This window comes from Pteropus medius, unplaced genomic scaffold (genome assembly GCF_902729225.1).
Source record: "Pteropus medius unplaced genomic scaffold, Ma_sr-lr_union100, whole genome shotgun sequence".
NCBI classification, from domain to species: Eukaryota; Metazoa; Chordata; class Mammalia; order Chiroptera; family Pteropodidae; genus Pteropus; species Pteropus medius.
Genome location: NW_024351730.1, coordinates 34,055,125 through 34,077,783, shown reverse-complemented (window position 1 = coordinate 34,077,783; position 22,659 = coordinate 34,055,125). Strand labels below are relative to the sequence as shown.

The 22,659-nt window shown below is 33.5% G+C and overlaps 1 protein-coding gene across 6 annotated transcripts in view; it reads left to right on the top strand.

Moving 5' to 3' along the window:
- FAM13A (family with sequence similarity 13 member A) overlaps positions 1–22,659 on the top strand; it is a 251,670-nt gene that overhangs the window by 95,756 nt on the left and 133,255 nt on the right. For all 6 annotated transcript variants that reach the window (XR_005649223.1, XM_039845693.1, XM_039845694.1 and 3 more), the window contains one exon: positions 1,786–1,869. Coding sequence is in view for 4 of the 6 variants with exons in the window: in XM_039845693.1 (XP_039701627.1) it covers positions 1,786–1,869 (84 nt within the window). In the remaining 2 variants the exon portion in view is untranslated. The remainder of the gene's footprint in view (positions 1–1,785; positions 1,870–22,659) is intronic.

The following is a 22,659-nucleotide window of genomic DNA, read 5'->3' as shown; positions in this document are numbered from 1 at the left end:
GCAGTTAATCACTTTGATCTTCTAAATGTCATGTTGTATATAGTTTATCCCTCTCACAGTGAGTCAGAAGTGGGAATGGGTTCATTCACTATTTCCAGTAAGTGGCTTACCACCAACAGGTGTTGTGACTGGTGGGAAAGGGTAGGACTGGAATGCAGTTATTTGGCAACCTCAGAAATGTACCCTTGGGTCCTTACATAGGGCTGTACGTGAGGCCACAGGCAGCTGAGAGTGTTGGCAGCACCACAGCTACCCTCCAGCTTAGAACAGGCTCTTGGATTCCCTCTGAGTCTGGGAATATTGTTCCCTAGCACAAAGCTGAGAACAGATGCTATGTATAGCCCTGTGGTCCAGGCATGAATCTCAACTCCACCACCATCTGTATGATCCTAGGCACATCACCTCAGAATCCAAGTCCCTCATCTGTAAAATTAGGGGTCAGGGGAGTAGACCAATTTTTGATCTTTAAAACTTGTTTTGGCTTTAAAATGCTGTGGCTTTACACCCTAATGATTTAACATGTCAAATATGTTGGATGAGAAGTCATATATAAAGGTAATCAAAGCTCAGGCCTTAAAGTTATATAGAAACATCTTTGAGTCCTTTGTGATATTGGACAAGTTACTTAATTTCTGTAAGCTTTCATTGTTAAAAGGAGAACGATGATAATAGTACCTAATTCTTAGGGCTACTGGGTGGGGAGGAAATGGCATTATGAATGCAGAGTCTTTAGAACAGTGCCTAACACTTCCTATGATTCACTAAATATCTACTAGTAGTATTTTTCTCTTCTTTAGGAACATTTTATCCTAATAATATACCCTTCCCTTTAGAAAGAAATATAATTCCAGCAAATTTTAGTAATGTTAAAAGGTATGTAGACTACAATTTTTTAAAAAGGTTGTAGCTAATTATTAAGTTAACTGGAAGAAAAGACCGATAATTTAGATGATTGAATGGTAGTCATGATGGAGGAATGGGATGTAGAGGTGAAGGTTATGGAGCAAGTGAAAGAAATTTTGTTTTCTCCTTCTCTTTATTGTTGTCTGTAATCTTCCTCATATATTTTTGCTCTCTCAACTTGGAGATAGATTCATCCATGGAAAACCTATCATGGATGACAACAACATCATTATTTGTTATCGTAAAAATAAAAAGTAAATATATCCAATTCTATGTAAGCTGCTTCCTTGTAATTTCTGCTATTATTTTTGCAAGTAATATTTTGGTGTGAACCTTATAACAAAAGCCTCATAATTTTTGAAACAAATACTCAGATATTCTCCTCAGGATGTTGGTATGAAAATATCACTATTTAATACTCGTTTGCTGAACTATCTGAAAGAATTTGCTTAAGATAAAATATTTACAGAATCAGAACCCATTTGTAAAATACTGTGGACAAAGTTGTCAACTCTGAGTGTAGTGGTTGATATCTTAGAGAATTAGCTATCCAGTTGTCCAAAGAAGTAAGCAAACTATCTGTGGATGTGTAAGTGACATGATAGCGTAGATGAGATTTTTAATGGTCATCTCTGAATATATACGTCTTGTATGTCCCGCACCTACTCTATCTCTATCTTATCTTACTTCACTGTTGCATGTGAAAAATAAGAAAGGAAATGTTTTGACTCTTTACTACATTCTCATTAATTTCTGATATGAACAACTCAATCCAGAAATGTTTTTTTGTCTCCCTGAAAAATTTACTTTTCACTATATTGTAATTTCTGACTAGGGTAATATTCTTTAGTCTCTAATGTTTCTTTTATACTTGTTTTATAGGAGGCCAGCTGTAAGAACTCCTTACCCATCCTTCTAACAAAAGACGTAGAAAGAGATGTGCAAAAAACATCTCCAAAAACCAAGGTAAGTTACGTCTGCTCTTTAGGCTTCCTCATGAAATGCTTAGCAAGGCTCTTTATGTTCTCATGTTTCCATGTTCTTTTGCTTGCATTTCCCTCAGCCTTTTTTTTTTTTCTTTTTTGGACCTGATGGTATGAAAAGCACTTTTTATTTAATACATTTAATACAAGGTTATATTCTTCCAAAATTTGTCAAGATACTCCCATTATTTAACAGAAAGTGGTGTTTTTTTGATAGTGGTCTTACTTCTGCTCCATCAGAATTATTTCCATCCTACAGCAAAGGTAATAGTTAAGTGTACTAAATCTTTTCTAGGTTACTTTGAGAGGTGAAAAAAAATGTACAACGATAATTTTTTTAAATAGAAATCACTTTATTGATGTTTCATAATTATAAAATATAATTTTTATTTAAAATTTATTAAATAATTTATAATTGTTTATATTTTCAAAATCATAAAAATAACACATAATCAATGGAAAGTATTTGTCAATTTTAATAAGAAATAATAAGAGCTATCATACATATGACAGAATAAAGGATCTAATGTGTAAAATTTTGTTTTCCTTATTAAGAAAAATCCAAAGTGCACATAATTGTTTTGCCAGTATAAAGAAAAACTCCTTTATCATGAGAATTCGTTCATTTGTCCAACCAGAAAAGTGACTGCATTTGTTTTAGAGCCCCTTTTCCTAATCTTTAATCCTCTCTTTTTTTTTTTACTGAGTAAATTTACTGAGTAAATATAATATTCCTAACTGAGTAAATATAATATTCCTAACAGGCCACTGTGACATTTATAGAGCTATTTTTTTTTTCAGTTCTATGACAAATGTTCTTCAGACTTCCTTGAGTCCATTATAAGCAAAGTTTAAAAGAATTCTAGTCCCTAATTTCAATCTCCAGTTACAATAAAAATAATTGTGGCTTTATTTTTAAAAGCAAATCAAGGGTAGTATTGAGCCATTACTTATTGTCTTCTTAATGGTAAGAGTCTTTTTATTTTAAAAAGAAAAACATTTTTCTTTATAAAACTTATTCCACCTTGATTTTTTCCTAGTTATTTAAACTGTCATGCTTTCCTTTCCAGATTCACACTATTTTTTTGTATCTTTTTCAATGAAATATTTGTGTAAATTTACATATAATTAATTAAAATGTGTAATAAATAAATTTCAGTGTCAAAAATATATTCATCAAACAAATGCATTGGGAAAATGTAGAATTTGAAGAAAATTTTAGGTAACATTTGCTTTTTAGCTCCATATGTATTTGTATAACTACTTTTAAGTAAAGAGACCCTAGATAAATCACTTCCTAAATAAAAGATAATCTTGAAGCCTGTCATAAAAATTGTTTGAAGGGATTTATTACTCTTATGAAATTAATGCCATTTGGAATATTTCAGGCATATACAGAATCAATAATTAGTATGCATTAATATTCTCTATCAGCCTTACTATATGGTTCATGACCAAACAAATTCAATAGAGAAATTACTTCATTGGTTAAGCCTTGGTTTGTAACTTTAGCTTCTTTGTGGCCTTACATGAGCAAATTTAAGTTTACTTGAGCAAACTACTTTCTGCTTAGTTTAGGGGTGATTAAACTCTTTGTAATTTCAAACCCCAGAAATGAGACAAACACAAGAGCATGTGAGCTATAAGAGATTATAAGGCACTAACTCTTTCACCTAGATTTGTTCTTGAGATTTGTTTTTCTTTAGTTGATCTTTGAAAGCTAAAGCTGAGAACACCTTTAAAATACAGTTGGTGTGTCCTTTCTAGAGCAACTTAGAGAACTATGAGAATGATGTGTATCCTTGGTATTAATGTAACTCCATTTGGCCTCCATAGCTGTCTTTCTCAGACATCTCCAGTTACAGCAGTATTTGCCTTGGACAGCTTAATATTTCTGGTCCCTACATGGCTATAAATATAAAATGGTAATCCAGAAATGGCATATATCCATTGGCTCTGGAGATGTATTTCTAGTCTAAGCCAACTATCCCCATGTATGTTCCCTCTGCCAGCTGTTGTCTCTGCTCTTAGGCAATGAGGATTATATTTCTCTTCCTTAGGTAGGAATGCCTCTTCTTGACTTGAGTCCAAGCTGAAAAAATGATAACCTCCATTACACAGTACCATGACACTTCCCGGATGAGCAATGATCAGCAGCTCTGCTAGCTCAAGGATATAGCTATATATCCTTGCACGCCCCTACTATATATAGACTACATATGCAAACAAATGATTGGAATAGATGATACTGAAGAGAACATCAAATACATTTTTAAAGAAGTGTAGAACATAGACACCGTTCCTTGAACCTAGTACAATCATGACAAGGAGAGGAGACAAAGTCTTTTTTCTACCAAATACAGGTACTCTGACTCTAAATAAGCCTTATAATCGATATTCATTGTCCTGAAGAGAATCTAGGGAACTGAGGAAAGAACACTATCTTTATTTCTCTCTTCCCTTGATGTATGCTCTAAACTTCCCAGTGCAATTGCTGTGTTCTTGACCTCAGCAAAAATTTCGAAGTCAGGTCATTGTATGAAGAAGAATATCAGATTCATTTGGTGCTGGGATGAAGGTGTAAAATAAACTATAATCTGTTTCCTTCCTGACTTTCATCAGTGAATAAAAATGTACCAATACAAATTAATATTACAAACACACAATAGTTTTGGTTAATCATGTTTTTCTAGATGTTTCTTTTAGTAAACAGTCATTAACTATCAAATGTGTGATAAAGATAATGCATTTATCTAGTAAACAGTTATGTAATAGAAACAACTGTTAAATTATTTTTCTTTTCAAAGGTTAATGGTTTCAGGGTCCATGAATCATTTATGAATATTTTCTTCAATAATGAGGTTGTCACAGTTGTATTTTCTTACATGTTTTTTTAAATGCCTATGCTTTTATTATTAGCAAAGTAAACTAGAAACTTAAAATAACTAGAGTTTTGAGAAAATTTAGTGGCGATGTAATTTTTAATATGCAAATTAATAGAGTCACTTTAAGCATTAAATTTGACCAAATTTCCAAGCTATTTCAAAATCATTGTTAATGGACATGCATATATTTTATGTTGCTTTAATGTGTTGATTCTAATTAGTATTTTATTTTTTTCTGGTTAACATTATTTCCACTGTGTTTTTATGCATCAACCTAGTTTGCCTGCTGGCTTTTAGTAGTAGTAGGAGGAGTAATAGTAATGATTATGATGGCTAACAAAGATCAAGTGCCAGACACTATACGAACTACTTAATGTGTATTTTCTAATAATCATTGTATTTCATGTATCGTCATATAATTAGACAGTTTGAATATTTGGGACCGTTTTTAATTTATCATAAATATAAAAAGCACTACTACATACATGTTAATGAAGGATAACTTTTGAATGCTGAAGACTATTTTTCTTAGATTTTTTTTACCTATAATAGAATTAATGGATATAAATAGTTTTATTATTAGTGTACTATCTCTCTAACATATGATACTTCCTTCAAGTTAACACTGTTTTAAAATTAGTGTTTATCATTTTCTGTGTTATTGTTGGCTAACTGCATACACATATAACCATTATATGTGTGTGTGTGTGTGTGTAATAGTTTTGCAGGTTTTAAAATTTTATATAAAAAAAGAATATAGTACATCACCTTCTGCAACTTTGTTTTTCTGTTTAATATGCTCTATCCGTATTCACTTTCAGTAAGAATATACCACAGTTTATTTAGTCATTATTCTAGGTTTTCTAATACTTAGGTTGTCTCCAACATTTAGGCCATTTCCAATATTTTGCTATTAAAAACCATTTTTAAATGAATAATTTTCCCATGATACCTATGGAAGTAGGGTCATAAGTAGGCATAAGTAATCTCTTAGGATGTCATACCAGTTTACATGCTCAACAACTGTGTATAATTGTTTCCATTTTTCTCATCCTCACCAATCTTTGGTAATATCAGAGTTTTTGTTCCTCCCAGTCTAATGAGTATGCGCTATATCTTGCTATTGCCTTAATTTGGATTTCTCTAATTTCTCATTGTCGAAGAGATATTTATTACTCATGACTATCCATGTGTTTCTCCAGAATTTCCCAGCCCCATTGCAGTTGGGTGGGGCCAGCCTATTATTTCTGGCCTATAGGCTATGAGCAGAAGTAACAAGTGTCACTTCAGGGGCAGAGAATTCAAAAATTTGCGTGTGACTCTTCAGTCCTTTGTTGCAATACAGCAACTAGGCAGTGGAAGATAGGTCCTTTAGTACCTTTTGTGGAGCATAGCCCCCTGTCAATTTGCATTGCATCTGTGTCATGACTGAGAAATAAACCTCTGTTAAGCCACTGAGATTTCCAGGTTAATTTGTACCTTCACTATAATGTAGTCTATTCTAATTAATACACATGGGCAGCTTTTCATGTGATTATGTTTTCTTATGTTTATTAAATTTAGGTCATATTTATGATCATTAATCTGTGTACTGTTTTATCATTGCCATTGGGTTACTATTGGGTCGTTGGTCTTTTTCTTAATGATTTGTAAGAGTTAATTAGCTTTTGTCAGTTATATATGTTCCAAATACTTTCTCCCAAATTTTTTAGTTTTCTTTTCAAATTGAATATAGGGACTTTTAATGTATAAAAGTTTTTAATATACTCAAATTCATCAGTTTTCAGTTTTCATGCTTTTTACATCTTATTTAAGAAATCCTCACCTAACTTGACATTATTAAAGTCTTTTTCATTGTTTTCCAAAAATTTTAAATTTTGCTTTGCATATGTATAGATCTTAATCTATTTGAAATTGGATTCTATGTAAAGCATCAAATAGAAATTTAAAACCATATATGAAAATCGGTCAACTCAACATATTTGTTTAATAGTTCATCTTTTCCCCACTTTCTGAATTGTCATTTCTATTATAAATCAAAAATTTTATATCTTTTTCTGGACCCTATTATAGTTTTATCTATTTGTTTATCTTGTGTCATTACCATTTAGTGATATCTGGTATGACAAATTCCTTAAACTTTGTTTTCCTTCTTGAAAATTATCTTGGTCATTCTTGGTCCTTTGCTTTTATAGTTGAATATTGTCTAGTTTCATGAAAAATTTTAGTTAGAATTTGAATTGAATCGATAGATTAATTTTATGAGAATTGATATTCTGTTAATGATGATCATATAACTTAATTTGCTTAGGTCCTCTTTAATGTGTTTTCATTTAAAAATATATAATTTTCTTCTTAAATGTCCTAGGTAGCTCAGTTTTGTAGACATTATAAATGGAATACTTATTATGTCTTCTTTTTGCTGATAGGGTCGAAACTGATTTTTATTGTTTAAAGCTTTAGAAACCTTGCCAAATCCTCATCAGTTCCACTATTTGATGCAGTCATGTCATCAGGAAATAATGAGCATTGTTTATTCCTTTTCAAACCCTTTGTCATTTAATTTCTTTTTTCTTGTGCTGTTTTCAAGGTCTTCCAGTATAAGGTTAAATAGAAGTGATAACATGCTTCCTTGAGTTGCTTCCTGATTTTAAGGGAAAGTTTTTACGTTTGACCTTTAAGTATTACCATGCCATCCTTTTTTTGTAATTTTTTCCACAATATCAGGCACATGGAAGACTCTTAATACTCAAAAATGAATACATTGTTTAATTGTTTCTTTAAGTAGAATAGTGTCTATTTGTTTTCATATATATATCGTTGCACATATACTTATTAGATTTATGATATTCACTGCTTTATAAGCTTAATGAGATTCCCCTATATTTACACTTTGCTAAGAGTTTTTATCTTGAGTGAATGTTAAATTTTAGCAAGTGCTTCTGCCTCTAAGAAAACTACATGATTTTCTACTTTATTTTATGTGGGGAATTATGGTGATAATTTTCTAACCTTATACTAACACTGCATCACTGGAATAAACCAGTTCTGAACTTGGCCTTGATTCATATTTTTAAATACCTTGTAAGATTTGGATAGCTGGTATTTTGTTTAGTACTTTTGCATCTATGTTTATAATATGTTTTATCTGCATATTTACATATCCGTAAATGTTTTGGCATAAAGGTTATGCGAGCCTAATAAAACAAGTTTAGAAGAGTCTCTTTTCTAATCTCTGAAACAGTTTAAGATGAGGATTATCAGTTCCTTCAATATTTGGCAGAACATGAACCTATAAAACTATCTGTCTGGTGAGGTTTATTGGTTTGTTTGTTTTTAAGCTTGTTATGTTTGCTTTTTGTATCTGTTTTGACAAGTTGATTTTTAACTATTAATATCAATTTCTTTAATGCTTATGGTTCTCTTTATGTTTTCTATTCCTTAATTAGCTTTGCTATATTGTTATATTTTCTAAGAAATTGTCTATTTTAACTAAATTTATCAGCATAAAATATTTCAATGTTTTCTCTTATTTTTAGAATATTTATTTAATTTGTAGTTATATACTTTTCTTTTATTTCTAATACCTGAGATCTTCCCTGTTTTTGCTTTTGATTAGACTTCCAAGATATTTGTATATTTTATTAGTCCTTTCAAAGAACCAGCTTTTAATTTTTTTGATTCTTTATCATATCTTTGTTTCGTTTCATTGATCTCTGATTTTTGTTATTTCTTTCTTTATATGTTATTCATATGGCAGACCTTTTTTCCTAATGTCTGTTAGCTTTTCCTCCATAAGCATACATTTTAAATATGTTTTCCATGTGATATGATAACTGAAGCTTAGATCAATTTTTCTGAGTGTATTTGCTCTATTTACTAAAAGCCCCTTTTAATGTATTGAGTGTCCTTCATTACATTAGAGAACTCTTTTTTAGGGTCATGTCATTTTCTACTTTCTTTCCTTTTTTCCTTTTTCTTTCTTTTTTTTCTTTTTTTCTTTTTTGTAATATTTTCACAATGCCAGAAAACACAGCGAACCCTCAATAAATACTTGAGAACGAATAAGTGAATTAGTTTTTTTTCTCCTATTCCATATGAAAGTAGTGAATGAGTTTGTGTGTGTGTGTGTGTGTGTGTGTGTGTGTGTGTGTGTGTGTGTGTAAAACTTGTTCTAGTAAGAATCTGGTCAAATATAGTACATTTTTTCTTTGGAAAGGGTTCGATAACTATTAAACACATAATTGTATCTGGAATTTAAGATTTGGGGGTTTATGTGTATCTTTTCCTGATTTGCCTCTTTTGAGTTTTTCTTTATATAATTTCCCATCTGCTGTTCTTCCCCCATGTTTGTGTATATGAATGTTTATTTCACTAGATAGAAAATGCTCCACATTTTATCATCTTTCCTATAGGTGCTGGATGATAATATTCCGAGTTTTTGTTTTTGTTTGTTTTGCCTCTTCCATTATCTTGGGAAATCACTTTGCAAAACTAAATCTTCAATACTTAGTGGCGTAAGATTTTAAAAAGTAAATGTTCATTTATCATTACAGTTATATGACTAAATCTTTTAGAGTAATAGATATGGCTTAATCTTTTATTTCAAATATTTCTAAGCACATTATTTGGTTTCTTGAGTCACTACTAATCTATTTGAAGAGTTTCTGGAATCTTTTTAGAATTAATGACAGGTAGGTTTAATTATTTTAATATTATTTTCTTGTGTTCTGTGATATTTTACAACATACATATATACTATAAAATAGTAATATGGGGTTAAGTAGTAATTTTAGTAATACAAATATAAGGGTATATCTGGATGTACCTGCCTGATCTCTTAATCTTAATAATTTGACTCATTTAACCCCTGTCTTTATATTTAACCTCTCCAAACTCTATAAGCAGTATACCTGATCAAGGTATAGAAGGACTTCTATAAGAATATCTCCAGATTAACACTTCTGTGGAGTCAGTTCCAGGGCATAGCCAGCCCAGACTCACTAGTCCTGAGTACCCAACTTCCTAAGACTGGGTTTAGGTACCTGATCCCTGGCCTTCCCCAGCTTGAATCATCTCCTCTTGCATATCTGCCCTGCTCTGCTAGACACTCTGAATTTGGACATTTTATCACATCTATCCCATGCTAGGTGCTAGGGGTGCAAAGTTGAAAAGCCACTGCCTCTTACCTCAAAGAACTATGTTGAGCAGGAGACCAGATCGATTGATCAATCCATCTATCTATAGATATGTATATATGTATATATATGCTAAATTAAAAGATCACATGTGCTAGACTAACATTTTGATCTCAGTTCTGCCTTTTGGTTTGCCTTCCTGTTTTGCAGACAACCAAATCTTAGACTGGTTGCCATGATTCTTCACTAACCCTAAAGATCTCCCTGACCTTTCTGTTCCATTTCCCCTGGTTTTCCCAGTCCTACACTTATGACTAAAGTCTGATCAAGCTCATTGATGCTAACATCCCCATAATAGTTTTGGCTTCATTCAAAACGTTTATTTCTCACTCCTTTCACATTCTGATACAAGCAGTGTAGGATTCCTAGGCAGCAAGCCCCTAGGCAGCGATTCAGACCATAGGCCACTTCCGTCTTTCAACTGTGTCATTTAAGAATGTGGCTTCTAATATCGGCAGTGAAAAAAAGAAGAGAAAGCATATGTGAAGTTCACAGGCACTTAACCTCCTGAGCACAGAAGCAACACTTGTCCCTTCTACTCACATTCCAGGACTTATTAACATTCATGGGAGTCTGAAAAATGCATTTTTCCAGTGTGCCCAGGAAGAGGAAAATGAAATAGGATTTGGTGGATATTTAACGTTGTTGCCATAGATCACTCTTCTGTTTCCCATATGTTTTTTTCATTTATCTTACTATGCAGAAAACACACTCAATCCTCCACAGGGATGAAAATCCAAAGACCAATCAGTCATTACAATCAGCACAAGCTCCAGAATTTCTGGGTGATACCTCAGGACCCCCATCAAGTCTAGACATGGTTCCTCTTGGTCTGAGAATCTATGAAATAAAAAGAAAAATTGTCTGTCCCTCCTCGCACACACCCCCTCCATTTGGTATACTAAATCCCATCACACTCCAACACACATGCACACACATGTGCTCATGAAGTAGTGGAGGTGCTTTGATAGGCTTGGATTCTGCTTTCCATGAAAAATTCCGTTGTCTGATTTCTCTCTGGCCACTGCCTTCACCTTTTACAGTCCCCTCCCTGTCATTACTCCCCTTGAAGTGGGCATGGTAAGCATGTCTTTAACTGTAGCTTGCTTCCTGTTCATGGAAGTTTGATGACTCAGGGATCGTTTTAACTCTTGAACAGCGAAGACCTTTTTTATAGTCTGGGCTGATGTTTTTTCATGGTAGTGGCAGTGGTTGGTTGGTTTGTTGTTGTTCAAGGAGGGTTGACAGTGAATTCCCTCAAAAACATAAAAACGTAATTGGCTTCTGATCTGTTTGCTTTCAGTCAGTTCCATGAGCCAGTTATAATACTCAAAGTAGGTCATCTTCTCTTCTACCTCCCAGATCTCATGGGAATTTCTCATTAGAAGTAACTAAGCAGAACTCTACTGGGAAGGGATTCTGGGAAATGCAGTTTCCAGGCTTTATGCTATTGCAGTACACAGCTATCTTATAAAATCATGTGATATTGTTTCAAATAAACTGAATGTACCATATGTGCTATATTAAATTGATTAGAGTTAGCTTTGTGAAAGAAATAGAATTTAAGTCAAATTTTTAAGAAGAATTAGAGAATGGACAGCGGAAGGCATAAGCAAAGACTGGAAAGAGAAAATGAGCATCTTCTATTTTGATCAGAGTTTATAAACCACACAAGCATGGAGAGGTTTATGAAAGGGAGTAGTAGAAGATAATTCTGAAAGATAGGCTGTAGCCAAACTGTAGAGGGATTTTGTTGTGAAAACTTACATAAGGATTCTCATGCTGTGTCACAAAATTTATTAAAATAAACAGCAAACTTACAGAAAACATTTTAAAAATAAAAGGAAATTTTTCTGCAGTGGAGAGAGGGTTTTAGAATGACAAAAAAGAAAAGGTACATACAAAAATAATTATTAGAAGGTTTTTATTTTCTTGAAAGGTCAGATGACTTTGAGAATGGTAACTTTAATAAAAAATATCCCTGGCTTTACAGTCTTACAAAAGCACCTCTGTTGCTTAATAGTACTGTGTCCTTAGGCACATTACAGAATATTTTTTGGATCTCAGTGTTCTAATTTATACAAGAGAGATAATATAATAATCATATAGGTATCACTTATTGAGTATTTACTGTTTGCTAAACACTGAAAAAATACTTTCGTATTACTTTATTAAATACAATAGCATAGGTTAGAAATTACCTTTATCAGTTCTTATAGTCTTGGTCATACTTCAATAATAAAAGCAATCCCAGAATCTTAAGACCTTAAAAAAACACACTTATTTCCTACTCATGCTGCCTGTTCAGTTTGTACTGACAAGAGTGCCCTGCTTATGCTGATCACTTGAGGACCTTTTCTGACAGAGAAACGCATCTCAAATGTGGCCAGATACTGTGCCAGGAGAAAAAGAAAGTTCTGTAGGATCTTTCACTGACAGTTAAATGCCCTGGCCCAGAAGTAACTCCATCAGTTATGCTCATAACTCATTGGCCAGAACTAATCATGTTGTCCCACAATGGGAACAGGAAATACAATCCTATGTTCTGCCTGGAGGGAGCTTTACCAATATTTATTGAACAGCGATAAGTTCATTTTCCTCTTTTTATAGATGAGAAAATGGAAGCATAGAGACCCAAGTTACTTTTCCCAAGGTTATACAGATAAGATATATTTGATCCTAAAGGTCAAACTCTTTGTCCTCATAGTGCCTCCCATTTCCATAGTCCCGTATGCTATATTGTGTTATAACACCTCCTTTGTAGAAAAGTTGTGAGAATTAAAGATGATATGTTTACATAATTGGTATACTGTCTCAGACATAAAGTAAGAATTTAGGGTTTAGTGAAAGTTATCTTTCTTATTTTACTTCTTAACTCATACCTCAGAGTCTTGAGTGTAAAAGCTCTGAACTGATTTTATAGTGACTTTTATAGTGTATTTTTCTCCATGATGATAGCAGCTCTTCTCAGTTACTAACATTAACATGTTTTGTATGTAAAGGTGTCCAATTGCACACGTCTTATTCTCCTCAGCCATTCTGAAAACCATTCTGTATGTCAGCTAAACTTTTGGAATATAAGACTCTATCAGCCTAGCCTACCAAATTCTCAATGTAATAAGCGTTTAGTGTTTAGTGGGGTACCCTACAAATTAACATCTTAACATGTAATGTGGCTCGCTGATGCTGTAGAAAATTACATGTTCAGTTGCATATCATAAGGCCATAGAAATTTGGATTTTTTTCTCATTATGATAACATATTTATTCATTATCCCACGCTGTCAGATGCAGATGTAAAATCTACTTGTTTGTTAGGGACTCTTGTACCCAGAATTTATAGGATTAAATAGCTCTATAAATGCTAGAGAAGACTCTTAAAGCAATCACTAAATACAGCCTTAATTCTTGTAATCCTAAATCATTAGCTTTACTTTGTAATTATATTGAAAATGAGTATTGGAATGTTTAAGTTTACTTTGTATCTCAAATATTAATGGAATAAATTTTAAGAAAACAAAATTCTAGATATGGAGTATAAATTGACTCCTTAAATTGATTTATTGAAGCAACTATGTTTTCTATTTTAAGAGACATATGGTAAGTAGAAAATAAAGTAAGTAAATTATGTCTACAAGAAGAAAAGAATTACTAGTATAGTATCCCCATCGATTTCATCTAATTTGTTTCCAAATTAAATAGATTACTACTTTTAAACAGTCTTCTTATTGAAATATACTCTCTTAAAATCACCAAATTGTTTTAATTAAAATATATCACTCTCCAGGAGGGAGTGAGCCAGAAAATGTTCAGAAAGAGAAAAAAATTGTTCATTCAACTAAATAAACTATGAATGAGCATCACCATTGGGCCTTCTTATGGGCTGTATACAGTGTCAAGGGTGAAAAGTTTAAAATTAGATCCAATGAGAAGGTAGAGGTAGATTGATGACTTTGAACAGGAGATTGATAATCATAAACCTTATTAAATAGATAGTGCGGAGCCATTGAAGGTTTTTTGTTGTTGTTAACTTTCTTCATTATAAAAGTCAGATAACATTGCAAAAGATTTTTTAAAAAGAACAGCAAAGCAAAGAAGCAAAAGCCACTCCCCCTTCTCTACCTCTATTAATATAATCACTGTTAGCATTTTAATGTATAACATTTTGCCTTTTTCCTACATGTATGTGAATGTATTTGAGAAAAATACATTTAAATATTACTAGCAATTTTATTTTGTTTTTCCTTAATGTATTATTATAAGCATTTTCTATGTTGTAGGCTTCATAATAATGATGATCTTTCTCGTATTGTGGTATTGGAGATGTTTTCAGCATTATAATATTCTTCAATATTATAAATGCTATGTGGTTAAATATTTCTTAGTTAGAATTATTTACTCAGAGTAGATTGCTAAAAATGGAGTCACTAGTTCAAAAGGTGTAAATATTTTTATAGCCCTTGAAACCTATTGCAAAATTAAATTTTTACTAAAGAGTTATAAAAATGTATCCAAACACTGGAAAATATGAGAATACCAACTGCACACAACATCATCAGCATTAGATGTTACAATTTAATCTTGTTTATGAGCAAGAAGGACTAAAAATAAGACCCCTTCCTAAATCGCATACTTTATTGCTAATGAAATTTCATGTGTTTCTGTATATGGGCTTACTATTTGTTACATTTCCTCTTTGTGAAGTATCATTCAATTCAGTAGACTATTACATTCCATTCTCAATTGTAGTCATAGTATTTTTCTTCAGTATCTGTGTGACTTAATTATGTGTTAAAAATATCAACAATGAATGTTTGCAAGTAAAGAAGTGACATGACCAGAGGGTAAGTGTATATTAAGAAGATTAATCTGCCTGTGGTCTACTGAATACATTTTAGAATAGAATTACCAATAAGAAAAATTTTGTATTATGTTTTTTTTTTATTATTATTATGTTGGTCTGACTTTGGGCCAAGTTGTTTTTATTCCCCTATTTCATTCATACCACAGAATGATAATATTGTACTTTTCACAAACCATTTTCCCCTTTAGTTTAAATTATAATCATTACTGTTTATTTTCCCAACAAAAATATTGTGTCCTTAAGAAGTAAGCACAAAAAAAAATAATTTGCTTTCAATCAGAGGCTCAGGATAGAAACATAAATTTAGACTGCGGAGGTGTGAGTGTAGAGTTAATCTTAGGGTTTGCAAATTGACATGTAAATTTAGAATGTAAATATATAAATTATGCATATTATTGCAATTGGTTCTTTTTCATCTGGGCCCATAGTGATTTTATTTCTTATGTATTCTGAATTTTGTTTACCTTCTCATTTTAGTCCTTTTGGTCATTTCATGCTGAGTTGTTTCTGTTTTGATTATTTCTTCTCTTTGTCTTACAGACATCTAGCCTGCATTAATTTATTTTTTCAACATACTTGTGTATCATATGCCAGGCATTGAACTAGAAGCTGAGCATTTCGATAATGAACTTGGTCCATGATGTTTTCACTCTAGTGAGGAACATTGACCAATACTCAAATATTTAGTTGCAAATTGTGTAAATTACTAGCAAGAAAAATAGAGTGCACTGACAGCATATAACAAGGGTACCTGATTTAAGCTCGAGTGTCAGGGAAGGCCTCTTTAAGAAAGTTGTTTGTTTGTTTGTTTGTTTTAAAATCAATGATGAGTGAGAATAGGTAAGAAATGGGGAGGGGGGTGGGACGTGGAATTCCAAACATTTTAAGAGCATGTGAGAAGGCCCTGGGGCTGGGTAACTGAATTGAGGCCACTGGTAGGAGGCTGAAGCCCAGTGAGAGAAACAAAGTACCTCCTATAAGGCTGAAGAAGGATCTCCTAGGCTATTAAGAATTTGGGAGTTTTGCCAAAACGAAATGAGAAACCATTGATAAACTTTGTCTATGGAAGACCGTAACTAAATATGTGTCTAGAAACTGTGACTCTGGCTCCTATGTGGCGAATACAGTCAGGAGACAGCAAAAGGGGAAATGAGAAAACCAATCAGGACGCAACTGCATCTGTCCAAGCAATAATTTATGAAAGCCTGGAATGGGTAGAGATGGAGAAGTAGACTTATTTGAGATGTTTATTAATGATAGAATTAGAAGTTGGTGATGGATTTAGTATAAGAGATAAAGGAAAGGGAAGTGTCAAAGCTAACTCAGGTTCCTGGTCTGGGGAATGAGCTAGTTCGAGACCATATATCTAATGATTTGACCCTGGCCTTGCTGTGTGCTCTGTGAGCGCTCTCGGCTCTAGTTTCACCCTCTTCCAAACAGAGACATAAACTGAAGATCATGGTTGGATATAGGTTTGGAGCTCAGAGGCCTGGACAAAGATACACATGAAAGAATCATTAGCATATAGATGGAATTTGGTGCACAAATGAGGCTTATAATCTTCTCCGTATTATAATATACCAAATAAGAGGAAACCTGATGATTATGGCTAGGAGTATGCTTAAGTAATAGGAAATTTTTGTACATACTGAGTAGCCAGGATAGAACTTAAGTGTTGTAAGAGGGTGTGTTGCAGAAGGAACAGCATGTACAAAGAGAGGGAGTAATGGGAGAGAATGTATGTTTATAAACTTGCAGAAATCTTGGTCTTACTGGTATTGTGTGTCTAGGGAAGTGGCGGGAAATGAACCTGCAGAACTAGTCTGGTAGGTTTATGCAATGCCAGAGAATTTGGATTATAGACTGTAGAAAGTGAAAAGTCACCAGCAGTTGTAATCAAAGGATAAGATTAGATAACCTCTGACAACAGGGAGGGGGGATTTAAGAAGAGGAGACCTGTTAGGAAGCTGTAATTCAAATGAGAAATGGGAAGGGCCTAAACTGATAGGTAGGGAAGGAAAATAAATAGACAAAAACCTCAGGTCTTGGTAAATGAAAAGGAAAGGTAGAGCAATGACCTACGTTTCATTCAGATCAAACTGGATGGTCGTTTCTCACCTTCATCAAAATGAGAACTAAAGGAAAAGGTTGAAGATTGGGAAGAGGAGTGTAGTTTGGGATATTTGGAGAAATGTAGGGAGCATCCTTCATAAAGTGCTGAGACCAGCATAAAAACATTTCAACTCAACATGCATTGTAGACTTTGAAGGGCAGATACAAGCATGGCATCGTGTTTATTGATTGATTAGACCTTAGCAAAATGAAAGGCTGTCTGTGGATCATTCTTTTTTCGAAATCAGAAAGTAGAGACAAGACAGCTAGTTTATTGTTACAGTAGTCCCCCTTATCCATGGTTTTAGTTAGCTGTGGTCAACTACAGTCCAAAAATATTAAATGGAAAGTTCCAGAAATAAACAATCATAACTTTTAAATTATGTGCCGTTCTGAGTAGCATGATGAAATTTCACACTGTCCTATTTCATCTTGTCCTGGACATGAATCATCCCTTTGTTCAGCGCATTCACTGTGTATATGCTACTCCTCTCCCAGGAGTAATTTAGTAGCCCTGTAGGTTATTGTGTGTGTGGGGGGGGAGGGGGGGAAGAGACCACATTCATGTAATTTTTATTACAATGTATTCTATATTAGTATTCTCATTAATCTCTTTCTGTGCCTAATTTATAAATTAAACTTTATCATATGTATATATAGGAAAAAACAAATTACAAAGTGACCACCCTGGTTGGTCTAGTACCCATCTACGTTCTCTGTACTAGGAATCCTGTGCCTGGGTGACTCCATAGTGTAATGGTTAGGACGTCTGCTTTACATGCATAAGGTCCTGGGTTCACACCTCAGGTGGAGTCATGGATCATGCTCCGGGTGCACCAGGCCCCCCAAGTGCGCAGGGGGTGCCAGGCCCCAGGTGCGTGTGGCAAGCGCGTGGCGGGGGACAGGATTGACATCCCACCTTCAGAGATCCAGTTCTAAAAAAAAAAAAATAGACAGCAACATCCATAGGTCAGGGGTGAAAGTGGTGGGGTAGGGTGGAATGTGGTGGGGTGGGGGGATTAAAAGAGGAGAAAAAAGAAAAAAAAATCCTCTGCCTACCTCCAAGTCACAAAAATATTCTGCTTTCTTCTAGAAGCTTTATAATTTGAACTTTTTCTATAGGTTTACTTAGCTCTTCTCATAATTCTTAAAATAGAACACTGAGACATAAATGTTTTTCTTTTTTTCTAATATGAGCCTTTTCTTAGCCATGTCACAAAAAATTAACATATTTTCATAATTTCATTTTGAATGACCCCTGGATTATTAGAAGTGCAGTATTTATTTTCAAATATTTGGTATTTTTCTATATATTATGGATATTAATTTCTAATTTAATTCCATTTGATCAGGGAACATACTCTGTGATTTCGATCTTTTCAAATTTGCTGAGATTTATGACTTAAATATGATTTATCTTGGTGAATGTAGCATGTGCACTTGAAAAAGTATGTATCATAATTTTTTATTATACGGTATACGGTATACAAATATCAGTGTATACGGTATACAAATATTTGTATACAATATACAAATATCAGTGAAGTCAAAGTGATTGATTATGTTTTAGAGACTGTTTTCATGATTGTGTATGTCATTACAGATATTTCTGTCTCATCAAATGCTTAAAGAGGAGTGTTAGAATCTCCAATTAGGGAATTATCATTTCTTCCATTAATTCTGTCAGTTTTTACTCTATTTTCTAATTCTGTTTTAAAGTGCATACACATTTATGATTGTTATATGTTTCTGCTGTATTGACCCTTTATCATAAAGATATACTCACCTTGTTAATACTATTTGTCTCGAAGTCTACTTCATCTTATATGAGTAAAACCACTCCTTCCTTCTAATGCTTACTTTGATATGAATACAGCTTCCAAACGCTCTATGCCTTTTTACTTAAGGCATAGAGCGTTTGGAAGCTGTATTCATATCAAATAGATGGCATACAATTGGGTCTTTAATTTTTATTGTTTCTGACCTCTACCTTTCAGTAATATTGTTATTGATATGGTTAGATTTAAGGTCTACCATTTTAATATTTGTTTTCTATATGTTCTTTCTGAGTTTGTTTTTATGTTTCTATTATGCCTTCTTTTGGATTATTGAGCTTTTTACTTTTTTTATTTTTTTGGCTTTTTAGCTATAACTCTTTGCATTATTTCAGTCATTATAGTACCCATTTCTAACATACAGTCTACTCAGTTAACATTTTACTACTTTACATAACATGTAAGAATCTTGTAATAGTAGATCCATTTATCCATCTTTCATTTTTTTGTGCTATAATTGTCATGTGTATTATATCTTAACTTTACAACACAGTGTTAAAATTATTGGCTTAAAGGGTCATACACATTTCAAATAAATCAAGAGAAACACTGTTTTTTATATTTACACTCACATGTAGTTACCATTTTTGGCATACATTATTCCTTCCTGAAGCTTCCAGTTCCCATCGTTTTTGTACGGCAGAATCTCCTTTAGTGTATTTCATGGTTGTGGGTCTGCTGGTGAAGAAATCTTGGTTTCGTTCATCTAAAGATGACTTTATCTAGCTTTCAACTTCAAAAAATATTTTTTAAATTTTATTTTATTATTAGTTTCAAGTACATAGTACATTGGTTAGACATTTATATAGTTTATAAAATGATCCCCCTAATTGCTCTTTCTCTCCTCTGGCTCTCCACCTAGCCATTACATTAGTGCTGACTACATCCCCTATGCCATGCTCCCCATCACCGTGACTGTCTATCAACTACTAATTTGTACTCCTTTAACCCTTCACCCCTTTCCGTCTGTCCACCACCAGATTGTCTTCTATATTTATGAGTATGTTTTTGATTAGTTTGTTCTTTTTGTTCCTTAAATTCTGCATATAAGTGAAATTATGTGGTATTTATCTTTCTCTGACTCATTTCACTTAGCATAATAACCTCTAGGTCCATCCATGTCATTGCAAATGGTAGGAAGTCCTTATTTTAATGGCTGAGTAATATTCTGTTGTATATATGAACCATAACTTCTTTATCCAATCATCTGTTAATGGGTATTTAGGTTACCTCCATATCTTGCCTCTTGAGGATTCTTGGATCTACTCACATCTCTTAAATGTGATTCTTACATCCTGCTGGACCTGCTAAACAATTAAAAACAGACAAGAGAGGTCAATTTTAAAACAAGTTTTAACTAGTAGTGTTCTCACATCCAAAAAACTTTTATAAGTCCTTTTTACAATAGAGCTCTTACAGAGCATGATGTTGTCAATACTAGTTCTGCCAAACACTCAGATTAACCAGTGACCTTTAAACTGATAATACTATAGCTTTGAGCAACAAAGTACTCTATGATTTTTCTGGAGTTAATGTGGCTTGTGTTTAAATTAGACATATTTTTAAATTAAAAATATGGTTCAAATGGAACAAGTAAGAATACCTTTGGTTTCAAATCGCAGACAAACCCAATTTAAGCAACAAAGGCTCGTCCTAAAAAATCCTAAAATACTGTAAGTTTTCAACAACGCTTTATCATATAGCTTAATGATGTCTACCAAGGATCTAATTTCTTTCCATGTTTTTGAATTTCATAGTGTCAGCTTCATGTTAGGCCACCCAAAATGACTGCCAGTGCTTCTAGGGCTATGTGATACCATTTAAGAACTATGAACGGTCTGAGGTTTTGCCTTACTTGCAAGCTAACAAGTTAATCTACCACAGTTTCATGGATGTTAGCGTCTCAAGAGACAAGAGTCTCTTGAGACAAGAGACAAGAGACTCTTAGATCTGAGATGAAGGATACTTTATTACTCACAGCAATAACAATAGCCAGCATTTTCTTGTGCTGTTTACCCAAAACCCAATTCCCACAGAGTGATGATACCTGTAGCAGTTGGTTGGGTTACAAGAGAGGTTTATTAAACTTAGGGAAGCTATATCTTTTATGATTGGCAGTAACCATGATTGCCTGTTGCTCCAGAGGAAGGTGCTGTTTCTGTCTTTCACAGCTATAAGGAAACCAGTCATTATTCCAGATGGAAAAAAATGTCTTACTTTCCAAGGCTGTTTACTGTACAACCATCCTTGAAAAGATAATACAGATAACAAAGATAACAAAGGCAGTCAGTGTCTCTGCTTACAAGACATGCAGAAACATAGGAGACCTATAAAGAATTCTCTCCTCGATCTACTGTGTTTATTAGAACAAGAGAGAACCTTTGTTCTAGCATTCCTAGGAAAATTCTTCAGGTTGATCATCCTGAACAAATCACTGTGCCTAGGAGATTGGAGTGCACTAATTAGCTCAGTTTAGGTCATACGATTCACCCCTAGAGCCATGAAAGTAGTTACCTTCTTGGGAACCGCATGGAACACCGGTAGAAATTGGGGTCATTGGCACAGAAGAAGGAGAGATGTGAGCACTGGGAAGGCAACCAAAATTATACATTACACAAGCGCCAGTTAATGAATATCAGAGTTAGAAAATGAAAAAAGTATTAATTTAATCTGGGGCATATATTGTCAATAATGGTTAGTGTTTGGGGAAGATTCAGTCAAAAACATATAACCCTAGTCTTTCCTCTACACCATGGCCAGAATAACTATTATAAAATAGTTGCCCCACTGAATTCTGAACAAAGGCCAAGCCCTTTAGCACAGTACACATTGTTTTTAACAGTCTGGCCTCAATCCAACCCTCCAACATCAGTTCTTGCCACCACCTCTCTGTTTACCTCCATGCCCAATCATTTCAAGTTCCTTATTTTGTACTTTTGCTCTTGTTTCCATTACATGGAAGGTCTTCCCTCTTCACCTTTATCTCCCTCAGGCAGATTTGTTTGCCTTGTGTGTATTCTTCAGTAACTGCATACAATATACATTTCTTACTTAATATATAATTTTTCCCAACATTTATCACAGCTCATTTGTATATATTCATGCAGTTATATGATTAATATTTGTCTTCCTCACTAGATTGCAAGCTCTAGAGTACAGAAATCAGGTCTGATCTATTCCCCCTTGTATTCTTAGCGTCTCACGGGTGCTAAGTGCTCAGTAAATATCTGTTGTTATTGAATGTGTTTACAAATGTAAGCGGCAGGGTGGTGTAATAATTAAGGTTGCTGGCTGTTAAATAGGATTACTAGAAACTCAAATCTTGAACTCATCACTTACTAGCTAGGTGACTTTGGACAATTTTTCTAAATTCTCTGTATTTATGTTCTATCTATAAAATGGAAATAACAGTACCTGTATTGTAAGGTTGTTTCTAACTGAAAATGAGAAAAAAATATACATGCAGTGCTTAAATATTATGCCTACCATATGGTAAACAGCCAATAGTTAGCTATTGTCGCATTTGTGCTCATTATTGGAAGTAGACATCCAGAGTCTGTCTCTCTGCTAGACCATCCACTCCTTTAAAACTACAGCCAGCATCATTAATGATGCCAGGGCCTAGCCCCAGGCCCGGCATGTCATAATTGTTCAATAAATCCTTATTGAATTACACTGTTGTCAAATTTGAGGAATGCTATTTAAGATTAAACCACTCAGTTAGTTTGGTAATGGTGACATTCTTCCCAAGTTCTGAAGTCTTTTATAATTTTTATCAATTATTAAAAATAATAGCTCTCACTTCTATCATTTATTATATGCTTACTCTATTCCAGGCACTAGTGGAACAAGAATGATCTCATTTAATTTCCATCATATC